The sequence below is a fragment of the Lissotriton helveticus genome, chromosome 5_1, assembly GCF_964261635.1.
Source record: "Lissotriton helveticus chromosome 5_1, aLisHel1.1, whole genome shotgun sequence".
NCBI lineage: Eukaryota > Metazoa > Chordata > Amphibia > Caudata > Salamandridae > Lissotriton > Lissotriton helveticus.
In genome coordinates this window covers 337,030,974-337,056,220 of record NC_136065.1, presented here as the reverse complement: position 1 = coordinate 337,056,220, position 25,247 = coordinate 337,030,974, and the positions used below count along the sequence as shown (strand labels likewise).

The following is a 25,247-nucleotide window of genomic DNA, read 5'->3' as shown; positions in this document are numbered from 1 at the left end:
ATTTACTGCTCTGTTCGGTCTCAGACCTTTTAAACACACAAGAGGCATGTGCACTCGCATGGAAGCCCCGCCCACACACTCGCGGTGTGCACCGTCTTCCCGCCATTGACCCACTATGATGGGCAGCTCACCCAGGGGACCCCAGCGCCCTTCGGGGCGATTGCATAGTAACACACACATGGTCGCTGGAACTAGTTGAAGCTCAAATTCAGTGACTCGTCATCGAGGCTGGGCAGGTGTGCCTTCTTCCCAAATCTACCGTCGAAAATCCGCTGTGATGCTGGATAGAGGCCTTTGCATCCTTGACTTTCACGAGCGCAATCCCTTTGCTGTTCCTGTGACCAGGAGCTTCTGTCTCTTCATTTACTGCTCTGTTCGGTCTCAGACCTTTTAAACACACAAGAGGCATGTGCACTCGCATGGAAGCCCCGCCCCAAATCCGCGGATCCGCAAAATCCGCCGATTTTGCGGATCCACGATCCGCGGATCGTGGATCCGCAAAATCCGCCCATGCTTACTGGCCCTGCACTTGCTCTTAATCGTCCATACACTTGGAATTGCACGTGCCCTCTATAACTCACATTATGCAATCCCTATCACTCACCCTTGACCAGTATGGTACATGCCCCCCTACTGACTGATTGTGCATGGTTATGTCACCATCCGAACATCCTTAGCACCTGCTGTTAGACTCAATTTTTCTTTTTCTTAAAATAAATTTCTCCTTACCTGTTGCATTACATGGTCCTGATGATGGACCACATATCTTTAGATGGATTGAAACTTTGTCGACAAACACTGACCTGATTTTAACTATGTACTATTAATTGTGGTTGCAGAAGTTTTTAAATGTTTACAATTGTGACTAACATGAAGGGATATGTGTCAGAAATGTATTTATGCCTGAGTGATTTTGTACAGTAAGCAGTTTTTGTGCCCTGGATGGTGGTTTTTCCCTACAACTGTTTTTAATGGTATCAATAAAAATACTATTTCATATGATTGATTTAATCAAATATCCTGGGCATGATTGCTTTCTCTGAGTATTAACATCAGGGCCGGACTGGCCGTAGGAGGCACCATGCGTTTCCCCTGTGGGTCGCCATGGTGGGGGACAGTTTTGTGCCCCTGGGGCCATTTTTTGTTACCAGGGGCCAGCAATATTGGCCCCCTGTAACAAAATCGACCAAAGTCGGTCCTAACAAACAGCTTTGCCGCACTCACCCTCTCCCCTTCAGGGGGGGCGGCTAAGCAGTTTGCCAGGGCTGGTTTTGGTTCCCAGTCTAGCCCTGATTAACATATATTGCTTTGTTTACGGGCCTTTGTTCCTTATAAGTTACCACTGTGTTGGCAGGCAGCGTGCCTGTTCTGGATGCTTGCCAGGCTTCTAACTAGGTGTTACTCCATACGTTCATGGAGCACTACTGTCTGGACATCCAGGACCGTTGAGATGTGCATTTGCCCACCCACTCCTACAGGAGTTTTTAGTTTGAGCTGAAGCACAGGCCCACCACCTGGGAGGTACTGCTTTGGTATCCATTCAAAAGGTGATGAATTTTCGGTTACAAGTATCTCTCAGAAAAACAAGTGACTTACCTTTGGTAACACTTTTTCTGGTAGATACTCTATGTAATGTGAGATTCCTCACCAATCCACCCATCCTTCACATTCTGTGAACTGGAGTCTTTTCCATCATCCATCCAGTTTGTCTTGGGCTCTGCCTCTGGACGCGCGGACAGCCTGGAAAGCAAGTGTCACTTTCGGAGCGAAATGATATTAGTGTAGAGCTGCACAACACCATCTACAGGCGCGTAAAGGTGCTACTGAAAAGTTTCCAGATAAAGTCTAATGTCTGGTGGAATATTCAACAGGTGAGGACTCTACAGTTAAATAGAGTATCACCAGAGAGAGCTATATCAAAGGTAAGTAACTTAATTTAAAATATTACATATCTGTGAAACCTTTGAGTCAGCCACAGCCTTAACTGTGTGCTTCATTGTTCTTTCTTACTTACCATGTCACATATTTTAAAATGAGTCAGTCACAGCTTTAACTGTGTGCTTCATTGTTATTTTTTACTTACTATGTCACGTATTTTAAAATATTTTTAAATTATTACATTTGAAAGTTGTCCTTCATAAGGCATATTGAGATCTATTTATATGAATCATAAATATACATTTTTATAAGTGTTTTATCATTTTCTTGTATTTAACTCAATAAAATTAATTTTGAGACAAGTGTACATTTGTGCAGGGAGATGCAACAACTGATTAAATGAAATGGTAGAAGTAAAAAAAAAAAGAAATTAAAAAAAGGAAAATGAAATGTCCAGACAGTGAGGAAAGTGTCACTATCCGTAGAACAACCACTCATTTCATTTTAAATATGAGATCTGTCTTGGAAATAGCTTCATGCACATTTAAACATATCTTTTCATGCATTTTAACGGAAAACATAAAAAACTTCCACGTTTACCAATATGTTACTATTGTATGTTTTCACCAAATTCTTTTTAATTCTCATTATCATACAATAATACATTTCAAATGTACTTACAACAATGGTTAAGTAAATCTTTCATAGTGCTTATTTAGATCTCATATTTTTTATAACCCGACTAAACCCTTTACCCCTCTACACCAACTGCCAGCCATACTTACTATTATAGTTGTTGGTAAGTGCAGAAACTCAGTTGTGGAGCCTCGCATATACCTGAATGGCCAAACTGCTTATAATCGCAAAAATGTCTTAATTATCTCCCCAGAGTTGTATGCAATGATTCACCTAATCCCCTACTTTACACCATTTATAGACAGATTATTTTACTCAATTGCAAGGCCTTACGTTTCAGCGATTTGAAGCTTCTGTCATTCTAGTATAGTAAATAACAAGGGGGGGGGGGGGAGAGGCAATACTTACAGAATTCTTTTGTTTGATTAATTTTATTTTTTATTTGTGCTCGTACTTTTCTTCTTGTTAATACACGCCAGATTTCGATAAACCATTGTGCTATGTGTGGGGCTTGGCTCTTCTTCCAATATAAATCCACTAATTGCGGTACTGCCTTATTATGTGAGGGATTCATATCCATTTCTTGAACATTATTTTTCCGGTAGTATCAGGTCTCCACTCCAGAATAGCCACAGATGGTTCTAATGGTATGGGGTGCCCCACTACATTTTTAATGTGGTAAATATTTATTTCCAGAAAGATTGTATGTGAGTGCATGAAGGTGCCTTTGTGCTCGCTGCACCTCTGGAACCAATCAGATTTTATGGGGGGAGATGCAATACAGTCGACTGAGGGTCTGGTGCCATTGGTAAACTTCTTTAAAAAGTGTTTGTGTAATAGAATATTTTATTATGTCCAGGGGACGTCTGAGCAAACAGTCTCCCGTTCCTATTCAGATATTCTCTTTTCACACTCCTACCTACTTTTCTTGAAATTCCCTTTGGCGTCTAATTACACTGGACTGCAATGTTTAGTATAAATTTGAGATGAGCATTTTTGATCCCTACTTGTTTTGCACTAATTTCTCAAGTTTTGTGAGCTCTCTAGTAGCTGCAGCAAGGTTGGTTAAATAAAGAGCCCAACGCTTAATCTGGCAGCATCAGGAGCTGTTTTTTTCTGTTACTCGGTATTGTAACTTGCAGTTCTGGAGGGAACTGATTTTATGATGGTGGAACATGCGTGCACTCTCCTTTACATCTCTGAAATGTAGACTTGGGTGATGTTTAGGACTTGGTGAATAGGGTATAGGGCAAAGAAAACCTTTTCCTGTCTCTTACTGCTAACTGGCCCCAGACTTTCTGAGTGTATTTGTTTGGGTAGGCCAGATAAGTGTTTTTAGACTAAGTGATTCTCTAACTGTGCCAGATCCCATAAAGAACACCCTGCTAAGGCCTTGTCCATGAGTAACAATTGTATTTTGTATTCCCTGGACGTACACTGTTATAAGCAAATGTGCTGGCCTGGAATATTTTACAAGGTCAGGATAGGTCAAACCTTCCCATGGGTTGATAACAATATTCTGCCAGGATACGAACCTTCCCTCCGGCCCACACATATGGTAGAAGCTGACTTTGAAGCACTTGAATATATACCATTCGGATATTTATTAGCAGGGATTGTAACAAATACAGACCCGGGCAGGATATTCTCTTTAAGCACATGTATTCGTCTCCTCCTGGAAATATGCTAAGGGCTCCATCTACGAAGATCCACTTGAATTTGTTTAATCAGATTGAACCCGTTAGCTCATCTCCACCCTTCTGGTATTTGCAAGCCAGTCTATTGGACTGAGTGGGTTTCCGATATAAGAGGTGTCACCGACTGCAGCTTTTAGACTGATGGATTGATTTTTGCATGTTGACCTTCAAGTCTGAAACTTTTCAAACTCCTCGACCCTTTAGGACCACAGGGTGTGAACTCTCTAGGTTGGTCAAGGTCAGCAACACATCCTCTGTGAGAAGGCAGGACTTGCGTTCCTTGGTTGCAAATGGTGGTGGTTTTCAGCGCTGATTTTTTTAAGGTCAACAGCTCAATCAATCACTCACTCACAAACAGCAGAAGGAAAAGCAGGCATCCCTCCTTTGTCCTCATGTGGATGGAGATATCCCAGTATTTCCTTCGTTAATCTTGACGGCTGCCTTAGGCGCTTTCTAGCTGGCCAGGATCCAGCTCTCAATCTTCTCTTAGCCCAATTTCATCTTGGACCTCCTCTATGAAAGCCCAGCTCACCTGATTGATGGTTCTCTATGCATCTAGCAAAGCCTGGATCACCAGGCGGTTCCTTCCTCCTTTGGCCCTTTTTTGCCAGGCAGACCAGCTATTATAGCTTCCTTGTCTATTTTTAATGAAACCCATCTGGTCAGCGTAAATTAGACTCAGCAGCATATCCTCAAGTCTCTACACTACGATTGTCCAGAATAACGTCGCTTTGTTGGTGAACAAGGCTACATGTAGCACAGTACATTAGTTTCCTCAGTTTGGGGACCACGGTTATATCTGCTTCTAGCTTGGTGGGATGTCTGACCCCATTTGAAGGCATAAAGAAGTTACGTAGATCAGGCGTTTGTTTATTCACTTGTGGGAACACATCTTATAGAAAGTTAGGGTGATTCTGTCTGAGCCAGCTGCCTTTTTTATATTCATTTTTCAGTAAACATTAATTTGAATTGCTATCGATGGGCCCCTCCAATGATTTTCTAATTTCCCCTGTTAGTTGCCCAATTACAATTGTTGAAGTATGAATAAACAGTGAAAAGAGGGTCAAAGGGATACACAGTTTAAAGACCCATGCCTGGTTCAAATCCCCAGCCACACTATATGAACAACATAAAGGAACACAGGGAGTTTAAAAGCCAACTCCTCTTGCGAGACTGTCAATGCGGACTATGAAAGCCATAAGGTGCCTAAGTTACCAGAAGACAGCCTATGGGGAAAGGAAGAGCAACACCCAATTATCCAACAACACCAGACACCTATACATACACCACAGGCCATTCACAAACTGGTTGACAAAATCCAAACCATCAGATAATGGGTTACCATCAAAATGACTTAGTGATCAGTCATATCATCTGGCTATCCCCGGTGTGAGTTGGCTAGTCCCCTGACCATTGGGACCGAAATGCCACACCGTTAGTTGCTGGTCTTGGATGTGGTCCACCAACATTTCCGAATCGCCGTCTGATAGCTGATCCTTGATGGTTATACAGAAGGTGCAGTGCAACAAAAAAACAAAGTGGTGAATTAAAATAGGATGATGTGTCCTCCATACATAAACCTTTATTCCTTAGCCAAACAACATCCCCTAATTAAAACCAGAACAGTGCAAAGAAGACAGTAACCAATTCCTGTCTAATAAAGGGCCAACATGTTTCTGCCTAGCGGACAACCTGTCCCATGGCTTTCATCAGGGCCTCTGTTCAATGATTGTAGCACTTGTTATTCAAAACTAGTGACCGAAAAAAAGGGACATACAAATAGTGAAATAATGAAGGTTGGGAACGATACAGCCTGTACCAACCGATGTATACTAGTCCTCCATATCAATTGGAAAGTGTGATTCTATGGAAAGAATATATATATATATATATATATATATATATATATATATATATATATATATATATATATATATATATAAAGAGAGAGTTATCAATTTTTTGCTCACCCTTCATGACAGGGGAAAGGACCTCACCTGGACCATGCTCAGGTTCTACGAGGCCCCGCGCTGTGAAAATAAAAGAGGCAGAACAGAGAGTAGAGACACCATGAGGCTATTACGTAAGCAGTTCAAAAAATGTCCTCCAATCCCCTCTGCTACATATATCAACTTTTATCCACTTCTAACAGAAAGCCATTCTTATCGCATAATAAAATGAGAACACAGTCTCAAAGTGTCACCCTGAAAATCTAAAAGTTCACCATCTCATTTACTCTCATTGCAAAAGTCTCTTGCACTATCATTAACTGCTTAAGTACAGTCAGGAGAAACAAGAGACACAGTGGCATAGTCCGTGTGGTTCTAATCTAGAAATCAAGCCTAAAATCAGAACCCAAAAGTGTCGATCTACAGGTCTCTCTCGTCCTACCTCTCCGTCGGTACCTCCAGCTCACTTCTGAGTCTAGGGGGAGGTACCGTGTCGGAGGGACCGGGCGTTTTTAGCTGCATAGTTGGTTAAGAACTACTTATCCTTGCGCCAGGTGCGGCGAGTCTCCAATGGTGTACAAGTCACCGTATCGGGCTTATTATGAGCCAAAAGGAGGCAAGTTTCTCATACTAAATGGTAGGATATTGGTTTGGGCGCTTACCAATCGTTTGAAAGAAGAATTTCGGCATCTTTCGTTGTTACAGCACAAGCGCCCTCAGCTATCGCGGCTATTCTCGAGAGACGGACTACAAAGTGACGTCATACCGTCACCATTTCCGTCGCGAAAGCTGTTCATCCGTCCCTTTAAAACGGGTGAGGAACGATTACTAAGGGCCTGCCTCAATCCACCTTATTCAGCTCACTAGAGTTTAGCTCCTAATCCATACAATAGGCCAAGTAACATTGAGCTTATGAATCTTGTCATTAACTCTGAGTTTCGCTCACTTGAACATACTACACGCTTGACATAAGACACTATTTATATTCTTTATATACCTGAGATGTCCAGCTAATAGGACCAGGTTATAAAACAACATTTAATTTGGTTGATTCTGGATGATTGTTTGTGCATGACTCTGACATCTTTGCTCAATCAGGGCATTCGTGGGCACTTGTTATTATCAGCCCTGGCTGTCCCACGGTTATTCTTCAGTCCTACGAGGGATGGAACAAATCAATCACGGCGTAACTACAAAGAAGGAGGCCACTTTGCAGTTCTTCTCGTGGTAACAATAGCCTAATACACAAAAGAATATTAAATAAATAAGTAGATGAAATAAAAACTACCAAGATGGACGCCATGACGTCATTCTGTAGTTTGTTGCGGCTTGGTCGACTGTAAATTACGAAGATAATGAATACTTGGTTTAATAATTTACAGTGACCGGGGTCAATAAGGTGGATTGAGGCAGGCCCTTAGTAATCGCTCCTCACCCGTTTTAAAGGGATGGATGAACAGCTTTCGCGACGGAACTACAAATGGTGACGGTATGACGTCACTTTGTAGTCCGTCTTGCGAGAATAGCCGCGATAGCTGAGGGCGCTTGTGCTGTAACAACGAAAGATGCCAGAATTCTTCTTTCAAACGATTGGTAAGCGCCCAAACCAATATCCTACCATTTAGTATGAGAAACTTGCCTCCTTTTGACTCATAATAAGCCTGATACGGTGACTTGTACACCATTGGAGACTCGCCGCACCTGGCGCAAGGATAAGTAGTTCTTAACCAACTATGCAGATAAAAACGCCCGGTCCCTCCGACACGGTACCTCCCCCTAGACTCAGAAGTGAGCTGGAGGCACCGACGGAGAGGTAGGACTAGAGAGAACTGTAGATCGACACTTTTGGGTTCTGATTTTAGGCTTGATTTCTAGATTAGAACCACACGGACTATGCCACTGTTTCTCTTGTTTTTCCTGACTGTACTTAGGCAGTTAATGATAGTGCAAGGGACTTTTGCAATGAGATTAAATGAGATGATGAACTTCTAGATTTTCAGGGTGGCACTTTGAGACTGTGTTCTCATTTTATTATGTGATAAGAATGGCTTTCTGTTAGAAGTGGATAAAAGTTGACATATGTAGCAGAGGGGATTGGAGGAAATTTTTTGAATTGCTTATGTAATAGCCTCATGGTGTCTCTACTCTCTGTTCTGCCTCTTTTATTTTCACAGCGCGGGGCCTCGTAGAACCTGAGCATGGTCCAGGTGAGGTGAGGTCCTTTACCCTGTCATGACGGGTGAGCAAAAAATTGATAACTTGATTTCTAAGTGTTTAGGGTGACACACCTTTTGTTGATAATAGCAGAGACTGGTACATTACACTAATAACTCTATATATATATATATATATATATATATATATATATATATATATATATATATATATTATTTCCATAGAATCACACTTTCCGATTGATATGGAGGACTAGTATACATCGGTTGGTACAGGTTGTATCGTTCCCAACCTTCATTATTTCACTATTTGTATGTCCCTTTTTTTCGGTCACTAGTTTTGAATAACAAGTGCAACAATCATTGAACAGAGGCCCTGATGAAAGCCATGGGACAGGTTGTCCGCTAGGCAGAAACATGTTGGCCCTTTATTAGACATGAATCGGTTACTGTCTTCTTTGCACTGTTCTGGTTTTAATTAGGGGATGTTGTTCGGCTAAGGAATAAAGGTTTATGTATGGAGGACACATCATCCTATTTTAATTCACCACTTTTGTTTTTTTGTTGCACTGCACCTTCTGTATAACCATCAAGGATCAGCTATCAGACGGCGGTTCGGAATTGTTGGTGGACCACATCCAAGACCATCAACTAACGGTGTGGCATTTTGGTCCCAATGATCAGGGAACTAGCCAACTCACACCGGGGATAGCCAGATGATATGACTGATCACTAAGTCATTTTGATGGTAACCCATTATCAGATGGTTTGGATTTTGTCAACCAGTTTGTGAATGGCCTGTGGTTTATGTATAGGTGTCTGGTGTTGTTGGATAATTGGGTGTTGCTCTTCCTTTCCCCATAGGCTGTCTTCTGGTAACTTAGGCACCTTATGGCTTTTATAGTCCGCATTGATAGTCTCGCCAGACGAATTGGCTTTTAAACTCCCTGTGTTCCTTTATGTTATTCAATTGTTGAAGTATGACAGGACGTAATTGTAATGTTCGGATATTTCTACTATTTCTATATCTCTCTTGCTGCCCTTTTTCTATTTCTCCTACTCTTTAGTTTTCTCTATTCTAGAATTCTGCTCCATCATTCTTTCTACTCTTCTACACCGACTGTTGGGAGCTCACTGCTGTGGGTCCCGATGTTTAATTCTTAAAATAAAGAAGATTGACTACTTTGAAGAAACCGCCTCTCTGTGTCTTCCTAGACGGTACATATTTTGGTACCAGGAGTGAGGTTGGGATTGCCTCCTCATCCCTCCCACCAACGGAGAGTCACATCACGGACATCAGCTTTTCTCTCTCCTTATACTCCGTTGAAGAGTTTGCTTTGGGAACACACGGCGGAATTTCTTCTAATCATCTTTAACTTTGTTTCAACAATTGGACCCACAGCTTTCAGGTCTGTCAATATTTTTTTTTTTTTTTAAAGGAGACGTTGATATTTTATAACTGATTTTGCGTGCTCGAGACAGTATTTAAGCCAGCGCGATCGTGTGCTTGAGTTGCTTTGTTACGCTTGTATCCATTAAGCGTAATTTCTCCTAGCAACTGAAGCGTTCCTTATGCTGCCTTTCAAGCGCGAGTCATCAAGCGCGAGTTGCCTCGTCACCTTTTATTTCCTCTGCTACTGAAGCACTTTTGTGTTTCAGCGCTGCCTGCCTTACGTCATAAGCGCTTAGTATTGAAACATTCTCTTGCTCCTAGCACCATCTGCCTGTCATCAGCTCATTTGCATGCTGTTTTATGATGCTTGATTCTTTGTCTCAGCATTTTTACAGGATTCTTCTCAAGCTATTTTATGATGTTTTAACATTCTACACTTCAGCATTCCTTCTGTGACTCATATTGGCTCATTATCTCTACGTTCTACCATTCTCCAAGTGTTACTCATTCATTTTCAGGCAGGACAGACCCGTTTTTGAACATTATAATACTTTGTACCACTACTTACAGAAGAAGTTCTACTTACAGACTGTTTTTAGCCAAGTTTTAGAAGTTTTATACATTTTAACCTGTGGCTGTTATATATATGTATTTCATTTTGGAGGAACTATGTCTTCTACAGACAGCGCTTTACATCCTGCTCCCTTTCTACAAAAACCTGAAGTACAATGGACTCATATTTTTGAAAATTATCTTGTCGCAATTGATGGAACAGCATTTTCTCCTTCAAGGAAAAACGCTCTTCTCTACAATCATTTGGGAGTAGCTGCACAACATTTTTTGACAACTTATCTCCTTTTCCAAGACCTTCTGGTGATAGTGCTTGGACTGTTTACATTGAATCCAAAGAAAGGCTTAAAAAACAGTTTTCAGACTAACCAAATGTTCTTTTTGAAAGACACAGCTTCTTTAAAAGAAAACAATCCAGCGATGAATCAGTTGAGGAATTTGTGGCTGCTCTTCGTGTTCTTGCCTCTATATGTAATTTGGGGAACTATACGGATATTTCCATCAGGGACCAATTTGTTTTTAACTGTTTCTCAAAGAAAATGCAGGAACGTCTTTTAACATGTCGTAACCCATCTCTTTCAGAGGTTATTGATATAGGTAAAAGAATTGAACGCTCTATAATTTCATCCCAAGCATTGTCAGGTCAAGAGGGTCATTCTCCCATTTCTTATGTTTCAGATAATTCTGAATTCACTACTTCCATTTCAGCTATAAAAGTTAACAAAGATATTAATCAAAGTTTTTGTTTTCGCTGTGGTGCTAAAACCCATATTGCAAATTTTCCCTCTTGTCCTGCTTTGGGTACGAAATGTAGTAAGTGTAAAAGAACAGGTCACTTTCGAGAATTTTGTAGATCTCGACGTTCTTTTCCAAATGTTAGAATTCACAACGTAGAACTAGAATCTCCTTCCACATCAAATTCTACTTCTTCTGTTTCTGACTGCAACAGCAAATTTTCCAATCTTCTTCTTTCAATAGATGAACCTTCCAATTCCATTGAGTATGAACGTCCCCTCTGCCAAGCTTTTATTAATGAAAAATCATTACAAGTCATGGCCGACATCACCTTTTATAATGTTAGGGATACTCTATTCCCCTTAAAGCCCCTGATATCTCTCCCAAAGTCTTTGATGAGAAAGATATTGATCTTTTGGGTTTCTTTATTGGCTCCTTACAAATTCTTGGAAGGTCTACCGAAACCAACATTTATGTTGCAATCAGAGGAAGAGATTTGGTAGGTTGGAGAGATCTAGCCAGATTGGCTAATATTTTAAAACCCGGTCACAAAAATCCCATCGTTTTGGGAGAGGCACCTATTCTTGCTACTGAGAATGTTGATTTTAATAATTATTCCTCTGTTGATCTACTCAAAAAAGAATTTCCATTGGTATTCAGCGGCAACATTGGTACCATCAAAGGTTTTGAACATGTTATTAGACTTAAGTTAGACCTGTTCCCATTAATGCCAAACCTGATCTTAAAAAACAATTGGAAAAACTTGCAAAAGAAGGTATCATTACCCCTACTGATTCCTCAGAATGGGTTTCCTCCGTTGTTCTTGCTAAAAAAAAATGGCGATCTTCGCCTGTGTGTTGACCTCAGGTCCCTTAACCACAACATCATTGGTGATTGCCATCCCCTCCCTCATATCCAAGAAATGCTTTCAAACATCGGTCACGCAAAATATTTTTCTACCATTGATTTGCATGCTGCATGTCATCAAATAACCTTAAATGTTGATTCTCAGGAACTTACAACATTTATCACTCCTTTTCGGGGCGTAGAAGTACTTTAGGTTGCCTTTCGGCCTAGCCTCGACAGCCTCAGTATTTCAAAAAGCCATGGATGTTCTTTTTAAAGATGTTGCTAATGTTCAGGCCTTTCAGGATGACATTCTTGTTTTACCGAGACAAAAGAAGCACATTTAGATACCTTACATAAGGTCTTTTCCGTTTTAAATAACAGAGGAATCACTATACAACCGGAAAAATGTTAATTTTTGGTTGATGAAATTGATTATCTAGGTCACACAATCACTCCTCAAGGTATTAAACCCAAGTTTTAAAATGTAGAAGCCATTATAAAAGCTCCTCCTCCCTCTGACAAGGATGCTCTTAGATCCTTTTTAGGTTTGTGCGAATATTATGCTCGATTCGTACCTGACTATGCCTCTTTTGTTCAACCTTTGAGATCACTTTAGAGAAAGGCACCACCTTTGTTTGGACCAATGATATTGATTCTGCTTTCACTAATATTAAGAATTTAGTGGTTAATGCCCCTGCTCTTAGTCCTTTCATACATGGTCATCGATGTTCCATCACTGTGGATGCCAGTCTAAGTGGTCTTGGTGCTTTATTTGATCAGCAAATCTTTGATACAGATCATACAGTCGATTTTGTTTCTAGATCGTTATCTAATGCTGAATCCAAATTTAGCACAATAAAAAGAGAGGCATTAGCCTTTGTTTGGGCTGTTTTGAAATGTAAGACTTATCTTTGGGTAAATTCCTTTACATTGTACACTGATCATAAACCTTTGTTTTATCTCCTGCAAGGTGATGGGTTAGGCAAAGCATCCGCCAGTCTTGAACGTAGTCTTTCCGAATACAGAAATATAATTTCACTGTTAAATATATACAAGGCGGAAAAAATTTCAGAGCGGATTGTCTTTCTCGTCTACCCGTACCTTTTTCTAATGACACTATTGATGAGTTTGATTGTGTTGTAGCTTCTATTGATTCTATTGGCTTGAAGCTACTTCAACAGACCATATTTTAAAAAAAGGTTTTTGAATATATTATTAAAGGTTGGCCTCCCATTCGCAACATGTCTCATGACTTAAAATCATATGTGCAAATTTCTAAAGAATTGTCTTTGTAAAATGAAATTTGCACTAGAAATGGTTGTTTTATTCCTCCATCTTCTCTGAGAAACAAACTAATTTCTATTGCACATGATGGACATCTTGGAGTTACAGCCACTTGTAAGAAAATCTGAGAAAATTATTGGTGGCCCTCTTTGAATGCCCAGGTCTCTTCTTTTATTGATCTATGTCCTCAGTGCATTGTTTCAGACAAACATTGGAAGACCAGGCAAAATCTTCTTCATCCAGTTTCTTTACCGGATAATTCTTGGACGAAAGTTGCCTTGGATTTTGCTGGACCTTTTCATCTTTTACCTAATTCTAAAAACATTTACTAATACTTTTTGACTATTTCTCGAAATGGATATACTTTTCTTTTGTTGAGTCAGCCTCCACTCATTCAGTTCTAACTTTTCTTAAGAATGTGTTATCATTTGAAGGTCCCCCAAAGGAATTAGTTACTGACAATTGAATTCATTTTGTTTCTAATGCCATGAAAGAATTTTTGAAAGATATGGGTATTAAGCATCTTCAAGTAGCTTTATACAGTCCCTCTGCAAATGGTCTAGTGGAAAGAGCTAATTGTTTTCTTAAAGAAGGCATTCAGACTGCTCTTTCTTCGGGTTTAGATTTCAGTCTTTTTCTCAAAGACAAAGTCAATGCCTATCATACCTCACCTCACTCTACTACTGGTTTCACTCCTTTTGAGTTGCTGAGAGGCAGGAAGTGTTGGATCAAACTCCTTCCATCTTGGTTGGAGTGACATTCTTTATCTTCCAGCAATTCGGATGCTAGTGTCATGTTACGTCAATCTGTCTCTTTAGCACAGAGCAAGCAAAAATGTTATTTTGATCTAAGAAAACATGTTCAGACCAAAGATTTTGTTGTTGGTTCTTGGGTACTTATCAAGAAACTTTTTTGTGTCAAAAAAGGAGAATCTTCATATTCTTCTCCTTACAAGATTACTAAAGTTGGACTATTTTTTTTTTTTTTTTTTATTTTTTTATTATTTTCAGTGGCAGAGGTATACAAAATACAAGGATGAGAAAAACATTTTAAATTTAACATAGTGATACTCATTCACGTAGCTGTCGATACATTATTAACGGAACCAAAGACGAGAAAATAGACCGGTGAGACATAGAAAACATAAAATATAAGATATAACTTTTTACAGATGTGGTCATTGTTAAATTAAATCCAATTATCAATAGGAGACCATAATTTCCTAGCAAATATCCTCTTTCTGTGTCCTTTCAGTTTGTACACTGCTTTATCCATTCTATACACATCTAACAGCTTACCCAACCATAGTTCGAAAGATGGTGGATCAGCATCTAACCATCTTGAGGTAATACAAAAACGATAAATAGACATTCCGATAAACATGAAATATTCTTGGTCAGCTGATAGGCTCTCGGATGGAAAATATAAGCCAAAAATAATCACAGATGGACATAGTTTGATATTAATATTGAGCAAATTAGTCAAAAACTTTTCTATCCTATTTATATATACAGTTAATTTAGAACAACTAAAAAACATATGACATGAATCTGCTGCTACAGTACCACATCGACTACAATTAATGCCTTTCGTAGCTTTCCATTTGGCCAATTTTGCCGGTGTGTAGTAAAGATCTAAGCAAGCCATATAATGTTGACTTTTAAGAGAGCTGTTGGACTAAGTGCTTGTTTATTGCAAGACGGGAAATGGTGGAATAAAGGTAGACTGGTTCCTATCTCCATCGATCAAGCTATCATTCACATGAAAACTTGTGTACCTCCTTGTGTGACTCTATATTATTTGAAACTCCTCACATCAATATTGATAAAAGTATTGTATCCAACATACCTCTATCCACTTCTCATAGCGATGTTGTTACTCCTCCAGTTTCTTCTCACAATGTCTCTGTTTTACCTCCAAGAAGAATTTGTAAGCTACCTACACATTTTAAAGATTTTGTCATGTCATAATTTCCCCATTAAGGGGAAGATGTGTAATGTTCGGATATTTCTATATCTCTCTCTATGCCCTTTCTCTATGTCTCCTACTCTACTTTTCTCTATGCGAGAATTCTTCTCCATCATTCTTTCTACTCTTCTACTCCGACTGTTGGGAGCTCACTGCTGTGGGTCCCGATATTTAATTCTTAAAAGAAAGAAGATTGACTACTTTGAAGAAACCGTCTCTGTGTCTTCCTTGACAGTACAGTAATTTCCATTTTTTTGGCTAGTAGAGTTAGGACCACAAAAGACCCCCGAATGCCTCTCGTTTATCCTTCTCACAGATCGCCTTAGTTCCCTGTGTCGTCTTCTCAACAGCTACTGATCTTCTAGACAGCAGTGTCCCTAACTTACATCCGCTTCATAGAATTTCTGGCCATTAAGCAATAAGATGGTCTCTGCCATATTTTCCCTTTGTGACACCAATTGACCTCTAACAATGGACAATTGTCTTTAAATTTTTTGCAAGGGATTTTTTGAAAATCTTCTGCTTCTACCTCTTTTATCTCACGTCTATTTTTCTCAAGAAGTCTCCTTTCCGTTTCTCTCTCCACTGCCATCCCCATTTCACCCCATGCTTGTTTTGCTTTGAAAGGACACCAGACCATGTCTGGTGAGATCTTTGCTGGTTGTTGGCTTTAAAAATACTCCTCAGTCTGCTCAGCCATTTCTTTCTTGAGAATTGGGCCCCTAAACATGTTAATTTCTATCATCTTCCATTTCTTCCTATGCTTAGAACATTATCTCTCCTCCCAAGTCATCTTTATGAGTGCGCAATTTGATATGGAGATGTCTGATATTGTCATTTCTGATTAAGTCAAGAAGTGGCAGGCACACACACAAGTAACCTGTACGGAAAAATGTGAAGTGCACGAAAGAGAAGAAATCTGTTGCTCATGGGTGAGTTAGGTGGCTGCGACTGTGCTTCCTTATGTTGGCTATTTTTAGGGGCCTCTGCTCTAATGCTGCCTTTCCCCCAGGGCGCACTGAGTCTCTGGACCTTTTCACTTGTTGGCTCTCACCATTTTCATGCTCCTGTTGCTGCCCCCTTGAATTCCTCTCCAGATGCATCTACCCAGAGTGAGATGGGTAGCAGGGGAAAGTTAGTTTACAACTCACCAGTAGTTCTCTTTACTGGTCTGGTGCACCCTTTGTTGGGTTCACCTGGGGATCTTTCCCCACTGAGTGTGAACTCCACTCTCGCTTCTCTGTCTCAATCCTTCTGTACTCTTTTCTGTCAGGTCATGCTCACTGGGCCCTTCCTCGGGGTATACTTACTTCACACTGCCTCAGTGGGAAGTGGTCACTCTTCTACATACCCTGCTGCCTCTTCCTGCTGGTCCCAGGCTTCTCCTTTGATCCACTTGTGGACCTTTGGACTCTGCCCAACATGGAGCCCATCCTCTGTTTTACTGCTTGTGTTTGGAACTCGGCTTCTCCTCTCGGAGGCAAGATCAGTCTGTTTATCACCTTGGGTAGCACCTGAGAGTTCCTGCAAGTCTGGGTTGATTTTTCATCTGTGTGAGGGCCCGGGGGAGGGATTTAGTGTGTTTCTGTAAAGAATAGGAGTGGAGCTCGGCTTCCTTGCATCTTACTCCATGTCCTGTCTGGCCCCCAACATTTTAAATTTAAGGAGGTATTCATGGACAGAGAGGGTGGATAGTCTGAGGAAACAAATGTGGAAAGGGAATGCTGGACTACTTGAGTAGGGATCATTCTCGATTTTTAGTCCATAAATTAATCCGGGGCTCAGCGGCGGTCTGGAAAACAATAACGCGTAGGTGTATCGATGGATGCCTGATCCTTAATGAAAGTGTGACTACAGGATGACACCACGCTCCAGACTCGCATGATTCTAAAAAAACACACCCAGAATAAGGGTAATCCCCAAGGACAGAAGATCAAGATGGGTGCGAGCCTTAGGCCTCACGTATGTGCATGGTATGCATGCGTAGCAAGGCACGGATACAACAAACAGCTGGGCTTTTAGTATGGGCCAAAAAATGTTGGTATTTACATAGTAGGGTTAATTAAACAATTGGATTTGATAAATACTCTAAGCACGCTTTTTATTCATACCCCAGGTACCCTATGAATAAAGGAACTCTTTGGGTATTTATTTATTTATTTATGGGTTTATACCGCGCTTGAATCAAATCCCGAAGGAGTATCTCTGCGCACAAACGCCAGTAGCAGATGGACGGGAGCGATCAGTTCAAGGTTGAAATTCAGTAGTGTGCTAATTCTGGAACAGGAAAGTTTTCAGCCTTTTCCTGAAAGTCAGATGGTCCGAACACTGCCTAAGCAGAAGAGGAAGTTTATTCCATAGTACAGGACCAACCACTGACAGTGCTTTGCCGCCCTGTCTTGTCTTTTTTACAGTAGGTACTCGGAGGAGGAGCTGATTGCTAGACTTAAGAGTACGGACGGGATTGTATGGCATGAATTTTTCTGCCAAATATGAAGGTCCTAGTCCGTGTAAACCCTTATGAATTACGCAACAGGTCTTAAACTTTACCCTTTGACGAATTGGCAGCCAATGTAGTTTATCTAAAAGGGGTTTTGAGGGGGATCTAGGAGGGGCATTTAGGACCAGCCTAGCAGCGGTGTTTTGTACTACTTGTAGTTTACCTAATACTCGATCGTTGGCCGATGCCAATAGTCGAGACGACTAAGCACCAGGGCCTGCACCAAGGTTTTTCTGGTGAAATCAGGGAGTAGGGGGAACACTTTACGGAGAAGACCTATGACATGAAAACAGGATCCCACTATGTTGTTTCCATGCTGCTTTAGGGATAGCTCCTGGTCCAATCGTACCCCCAGGTTCTTTACCACCTGTTTGGGTTCGGGAACCGGGCCTAGATCTGGCGGCCACCAATCAGGGGTCCATAACATTTTGGCCTCCCCGAATAGCATGACCTCTGTCTTGCCCACATTAAATTGTAGGAAGTTCGAGGACATCCACTGGGCGACTGCCTTCATGCCTTCAGAGAAGGATGTTTTAACCTCGGAAGTAAGAGATTTAAACGGGAAAAGGAGCTGTGTGTCATCCGCATATGACACTGGGATGAAACCAAAAGCTCTAATAATCCTAGCCAGGGGGGCCACATAGATGTTAAAAAGAGTGGGGCTCAAACATGAGCCCTGTAGCACCCCCTTTGTGATCTCTACCTCCGCTGATCGGAACGCACCCATGTTGACACATTAAGTGCGATCGGATAGGAAGCTCCTCAGCCAGGCCAGTGCCATACTCTCAAGGCCAATCTCTGCAAGACGTCCGACCAAGATGTTGTGAGATATAGTATCGAACGCTGCTGATAAATCCAGCAGCACCAGGACCACCGAGTATCCCTTGTCCTGGTACATGTGGAGGTCATCCGTTACTGACAGCAGTGCCGACTCAGTGCTGTAATTCGGCATGATGCCGGACTGAGAATAGTCCAAGCTCCCAGATTGTTGTATAAAATTCGAAAGATGTTTATTCACGTGCTTCTCTGCGAGTTTGCTCAGGTATGGAAGTAGAGATATAGGCCTGAGGTTGGACAGATCCGTCCACGGAATAGAGGAGTTTTTTCAAATAGGTCTCACCAGTGCCTTTTTCCACTCCAGTGGAACCTGGCCTTCGGCAAGCGAGAGATTGACAAGGCACTAGATCCCAGGACCGAGCGCCTTGCCATCCACCGGCATGATTCTAGCTGGAATAAGGTCAGATGGACAGCCACTCTTGATTTGAATCCCTGTAGGTATTCTTAACCTCCTACTTTTCGTACTCCTCATCTGAGACCTTTTTCCCCCCTCACATGTCTGAGGAAGCTAGTTGTAAATTTATAGAAAAATGTGTCTTCATTTGTGCTTCTGGTACACTAACCGTTGTTTCATGAGAAAATCCTAAGAGAAAGCTCTTTCCTCTCAAAGATGGGTCCTAAAATCCTAGACATTTGCCATTGAGTTAAATTGCCTTAGAACCATACTGAGGATAACAGAACTAGAGCTTTGCCTTTGATTTAACAGGTACCTTAAAATTGCTGATGACGCTACAACAGTCCGAGGTAGAAACTTCGATCAAACCCCATGCCAAATAAAAAGATGAGGCTTCAAGGCAAAACTGGCAGACCAGGATCCCAAACAGAGTCAAAATCAACCAATATTTATGACACATTGACTACGAAAGGCCATACATCATTTCCTAAATACAGCTCCTTCAAATTCAACTGGTCCTCCTTAAATATGAACCAAGCAACCACAGGAAAATAACTATGACATATGATTGAGGCAACAGTCTTGCGAATATCTCCCTGCAGATGAAACATCTTTGACAAACAAAAATCTGGAAAGAATGCTTGGATTGACTTCTGCAACCAACAGATGTACTTAGCAGTAACTGGCGGACAACACATACTGATAAAGAATTATTCTATCCAGGAAGTGTTAGGGAATCTAGAGAGGGAAAGAGTGAGTCGGGGGAAGGGAAACAAACAAACCAAAGCAGCTGGTGTGATATCTAATGAGGGTGAGCATCCACTCTAAAGATCTGTGTTTAACGTACACATTACAGACTTGAATTCCTACAGTGCAGACTCAGCAATATATCTGCCTATGGTCAATAGAATGATACAATTGGTTAACAGTAACATTTGCTATCTAAAACTCTTCATGATACCTTCTTATTTGATGAGAAATACATACAGGGTGGGTATTTTAACTATCAGTAGGATGACAAAAAGCTCTCCTATAGCAACACCATCGATCTTGGAAGTCCTCATCCATTATAGCTGCTACCAGCATGTGATGCAAGTGGTGATGGTGGACCCCAAGTAACTAAAATGCACCAGAATGTCAGTCTAAAACCAGGAGCATGCGGCAACAAGAATTTTGCAAAGAGGTCACTGTGGAGCTGAAGGAGACTCCTCCACAAAGCCAACCACATTGACATACTGTTGTTACATTATCCTCAACTATAATGTCACTTGGACTCTGATAAGTGAATAAGCATAGGTAATAGTCACTGCCTGGTATGGTTTTGGGCCTATTATCCAAGAGACACCTTGGTTTGCACCTGAGGCCCTGGAGGCAGCACCCCTGACACAGTCCGGAGCTGTGGCAAGGTCCTGACCACCATGTCCTCGGCAGAGGGGCCTTCCATGTTCAGCTGCTCCTCTGGACAGGACAGAGGCCACCTCCAGCCTCCTAAATGTTCTTGAAGCATCACAGAAAAGTACAGGTCCTCCTGGGTTACGTCTGAAGTCGTATCCGCCACGAATACGTAGTAAGGACGCGCTCCTTCTTTCTCACGATGCACGTGTACAGCCCTTCATTGATTGCATTGGCGATGATACTGAGGTGGTCTTCATTTAGGGTGAAGTAGCCCGGGTAGGAATATTCCAGAAGTTCCTTGTCTTTGAACCAGCTGCAAGGACAGAAGAGGTAGCATCAGGCACAGACATGAAGATATTTTGCTTAGGGGTTCCTAATGATCGGCTAAAGCTAGTGAAGACCAGGGGGCAGAATTACAAGCCCCTTGCGCCTCATTTACGCCGCCGTTGCGTCACTTTTGTGACGCAGCGGCGGCGCAAATCCTGCTCCATGGTGCAGGGGTACTTACAACGTGACGCATCTGGGAGATGTAAATGTATGAAACTTATATAGCGCAGGACTTACCCTGGGGCATCTCCGCGCTTGCTTAGGGAACCCGTCCTGGTATTCCCCTGTGAGAAACCCCGGCAGGGTATCCACAAGGTGAAAGCCAGGCATCCCGCCGCGAGGGGCCGATGTGGAGATTAAGCAAGCTATTGCCCAGAGTCGCAGAGTGTGACCCCGTGAGTCGAGTAGGCACCGGAGCGAGAATTGTCGAGACCGTGGAATTTATGAGCCCTAGACCCGCCGAGGCGGGGAATCGAACCCTGGTCCACGGTCAATCTCAGATTCCGGGTCTGCCGCCTCTAACCACTGAGCCACACTTCTCCTGATGCATCACGTTGTAATGCCCTGCGCCACATGTAGGCGTTCCTGTGCAGGGAGGGGCGTTCCGGCGCAGGAACACCTCCTAAAAGTGGCTGAGTGAAATCTACAAGATTTCACTCAGTCACTTTTAGGCCCATGCTGCGTCAAAACCCTGCGCCTGCTTGAAGCAGGCGTAAGAATTGACGCAGCATTAACTCGATAGGGCCCCAGAGCATTGCTGGAGCTGCGTCGCGCTTGCGACGCAACTCCAACAATGCATCACTTTTATGGCACAGATGCGTCACGCATCGGTGCCGTTTTTGCGCCATGGTTCGCCGCATTGTAAATGCAGCGCATCCATAATGGCGGAGCTGTGGCACACAATAACTGGCACATCCCTGCTGATTTGCTGGGATGCGCCAGTTATTGTAAATATGCCCCCAGGAGTGAACTAGCAAGCATGAAGAAAAGCATAGTTTCTTAGAAAGCATATCACTCAAATGCTAGTGGAAGTGGGGCAAAGTTAGCCACATCCCAGGCAGTGCCCAGCATGTCGCTACTCTAGCCATTTTAGCAGCATATATTACAATAGAATGGCATAGCACTGCGTTGAGCCTCAATTGCTAACGGCACGCTCCACCATTCTGAAAACGCAGGGATGCACCATATTTACAGTGCTATGCCCCCTGTGCTTTCCCTAGCGCTAAATTCAGCTGCCTAGCCCCAACGCAGGCACCCTTGCACCATAGTGCAAGGGTGCCTGCATTGAGGGAATGATTGTTTATGTGCAGGAAGGGATCCCTTCCAGCACACAAACAATCACTAATGGTAATTTGTAACTCCTATGTGTGCTGCATTGTACAGCACACACAGATGTTGCAAATTGTCATTCTTAAAGGTTTGTTTATGTGCAGGAAGGGCACCTTCCGGCACATAAACAATCATTTATGGAGATTTGCTGTTTCTATGTGTGCTACACAATGCAGCACACACAGAAACAGCAAAAACGAGGAGAAATTAGTAATTTCTCCTCGTTTCGCCATGTTAAGACCAGGTTTTGTTTGGTTTTAATTTTGTCGCTGTCCATATTTACGCCAGCCTTGTAAATAGAGGACAGTGTCAACAATCAATGGGTGTTGCGGCAGAACACCCACCACAACACACATTGCCCGCCCCTTTCACGCTAAGTGCTACATGAAAGGGGCCTTATTCACAAGGCGGCATTAAGCCATGTTAAGTGGTTTATGCAGCATGTAAATAAGAGAAAGGGTTTATCACCATGGATCATCACAAAAAGTGACATTCCTGTGGTGATAAACTCTTGTAAACATGCCCTATAACCTTTTGGAGATCTCGGCTTCTCAGGAAATCACCTGAATGCTTGCAAACTTGCCTTTTTCTTCTGAGGTAGATGTGGTTATTGCAGGCAACGCACCGGCCTTTATTTACAAACCCTCGAAAATCAATCATTATCTCACATAATCTATCTGCATTATAGCTCAGAATCCTGCTGCTAAGGGATAGCATGAGTTATGATATTTGAGAATTACAACGTGGCGCTGGGAGATTACCTAGAAGATCAGAAACCATGGTCAGCCAATGATGGTGGAGGCCTTGAAAGACATCACTCCACTCTTCCAGCTTGGTGTGCATTGGACATATTTGCTTAGTTATTTGAGACTGAATAAATGACAAGTGATGATACTTTAACCTTTTGTGGTCTGTTGACCCCAACTTCATGACCTTTTATCTTGTGTTAATGCCCACCCATGAGCTTTTCTTATACGTATAACACAATTCCTGGGTACTAGGGAAAAAATGAGATGCATGTTTTTTTCCCTTGCAGCTGTGTATCACAGTGTATGTCAAAATACCTATATAATTTGAGAGAGGCATCTAGCTGCAGATTCCTTGAGTTTGAATTCTCACCATGCGCCAGACTGGATCCAGAAATCTTTCCGGCAGCAGTACCTCTGCACGACCCCTTAGCGACTTCGTTCACACATGCAACATCACTGGAGTCCATATAAGATGCCCTCCAATGCACTGACGTCAGTTTCTTCTTTTCCGTGCTTCAACATGGATCGGGAGAAACATTTACCATTGGCTGTTTTTTGGCCAACTCATGTCCTCGGTTTTAAGACTTGTGGGTCCTGTAGTTGGCAGATGCCGACCATGGCCCCCCATTCGATTTGTATGTGGTGCCTGGGAGAGCACCAAGATTCTACGACGTGTGACTCCTGACACCTACATCGGCCACAGGCACTCAAGGAGAGGCGGATGACACAATCCTCCAAGACGTCCAATCGGCCTCCTTCACACTCCAGAGAGCGCCCCTGGGGATGCTCCAGGGGCTGTTTGCGTGGACGTCTTTCTCCGTCCACCTCCCATGGTAAATCACGAAGCAAGCAGTCAAAGCCGCATTGTTCCTCCTATTTGCCTGTGGAGTTGGGAAAACAGTCTACCCTGGGGCTGGGGCAACTCTGTCCCAGATCAGGGAATATTATTTTTCCCTTCATAATGTTCTTGGGTCTGCACACCCTCTGGAGTGACCTTGGGCCCCAAGGAGATACAGGAGGCCTAGACTACGACGATGCCCTTCAGGTTCACCCTTGGTGTCAGTCTGGCCGTCAGCTGCCATATATCTATCTATATCAGTGAACAGCCATTCGAGGGTGCCAACTTCGGTGTCTGGCTCCAAACACCCAATGTTGATGTCAACACTGATCGTGCACAGCCCTCCCAAACTACCACTTTCTGGACCTGCACCTGATCGAGTGATGCCCATGATGATGCCACTCAACACCTATCCAATTTCCATCTGCAGTGCCATTGAGGGTGCCACGTGACACCGATAGAGCCAGCTGGTTCAGGCAATAATCTCGGGCCATGTGAAGATCTTGGAGAGGTTATACATGTTCCCCACTCTAACCCACCCCCGGTTGATTCTAGTTGGGTTTTTGAGTTGGGTGATGCAAGTGGTTTGGAGTCTTCTGTCCCCCCTGGATTGGCTTCAGAGGCAAGCTCCTCGTCAGCAGAGATGCTCAAACGAGTAGGTGACGTTTTAGAGATACCACTTCCTTCTGTGGCTGTAACTGTGGACCCATACATTATGGCCCTTTCTCCCCTTCCCTCAGTGATAGCACGCAGCCCGGTGGCAGAGGGCTCGCGCGCATTTACTGCTGCAATCTTTAATAATTTTAAAACTCCACTTTTATTTCCACTCGTTTTTGCTGACTACGAGCACCATTATTTTTTTACTATTTCCCTACCCGTTCTGCTGACTACAAGTAAGGACACTTTGTACTTGTTGCCTAGCTTTTAAAAATCGCACCCCTGTGGCTCGCTGACTACTAGCCTGCCACACTTACCTCCTGGTCTGCCTGAAGCCGGTCGCTTTCGACTGCGGGCGCCATCTTGGGTCGGGTTGTTGGTCGGCCTCTCCTTGACCACACCCCCCTGGCCACATGGCTACTAAAACGTCCACTAGGCGTCAGCGCAGCGGACGAGCGCAGCGGGCGCGTCGTAGGCGCGCCGGAGTCGCGCCAGAGTTAAGCCCGTCTGCGCCCATCCGCTGCTGGCCGGGGCTAGGGGCCGTTACCCCTGGTCCTCTTATCCAATACTCTTCCTCTGACTTGACCCTACTACAAGGTCATTGGCCCCTCGATCCTCGTACTATTCAACGGACTATCCTTATGGGCTGTAATTCTCCCTGTCATGCCTGCCCACTAGGTTGCCCTCCTCCTCTGGCTTCCCCGTCGGCTCCCTGCTCATCAACCATCTCTGACCTCCACTCTCCCCCATTATCTATTATTTTACTAAACACCAGGTCAGCCATTAAACACCACCAGGAACTTTTCATTCTTTTAGACTCGGATAAACCCGATCTCCTGCTGTTAACGGAGACGTGGTTTTCTGAAGCTTCTCTTCCGTCTCTACTGGCGGCCCTCCCCTCGACCTACTACGCTATTCGTGCCGACCGTCCTGGCGGGAAAACGGGTGGAGGCGTTGCCCTCATTGCCCGTTCTGACCTCCAGTTCCAGATTCTCCCCTCACCTCCCTTGGGAGGAATTGACTACTTGGTGGCCCGTTCCACCTCTCTTTCCCCCCACTTAGCTATCGTGCTCGTTTATCGCCCTCCT

The 25,247-nt window shown here is 42.9% G+C and overlaps 1 protein-coding gene and 1 long non-coding RNA gene across 2 annotated transcripts in view; one reads left to right on the top strand and one right to left on the bottom strand.

Moving 5' to 3' along the window:
* The window catches only part of LOC144754522 (uncharacterized), a 103,436-nt gene that overhangs the window by 74,155 nt on the left and 4,034 nt on the right, over window positions 1-25,247 (top strand). The window lies entirely within an intron of this gene.
* MMP23B (matrix metallopeptidase 23B) overlaps window positions 14,176-25,247 on the bottom strand; it is a 165,446-nt gene continuing 154,374 nt past the window's right edge. The window contains exon 8 of the mRNA XM_078642426.1: window positions 14,176-20,572. Coding sequence (XP_078498552.1) covers window positions 20,398-20,572 — 175 coding nt within the window. The 3' untranslated portion in view covers window positions 14,176-20,397. The remainder of the gene's footprint in view (window positions 20,573-25,247) is intronic.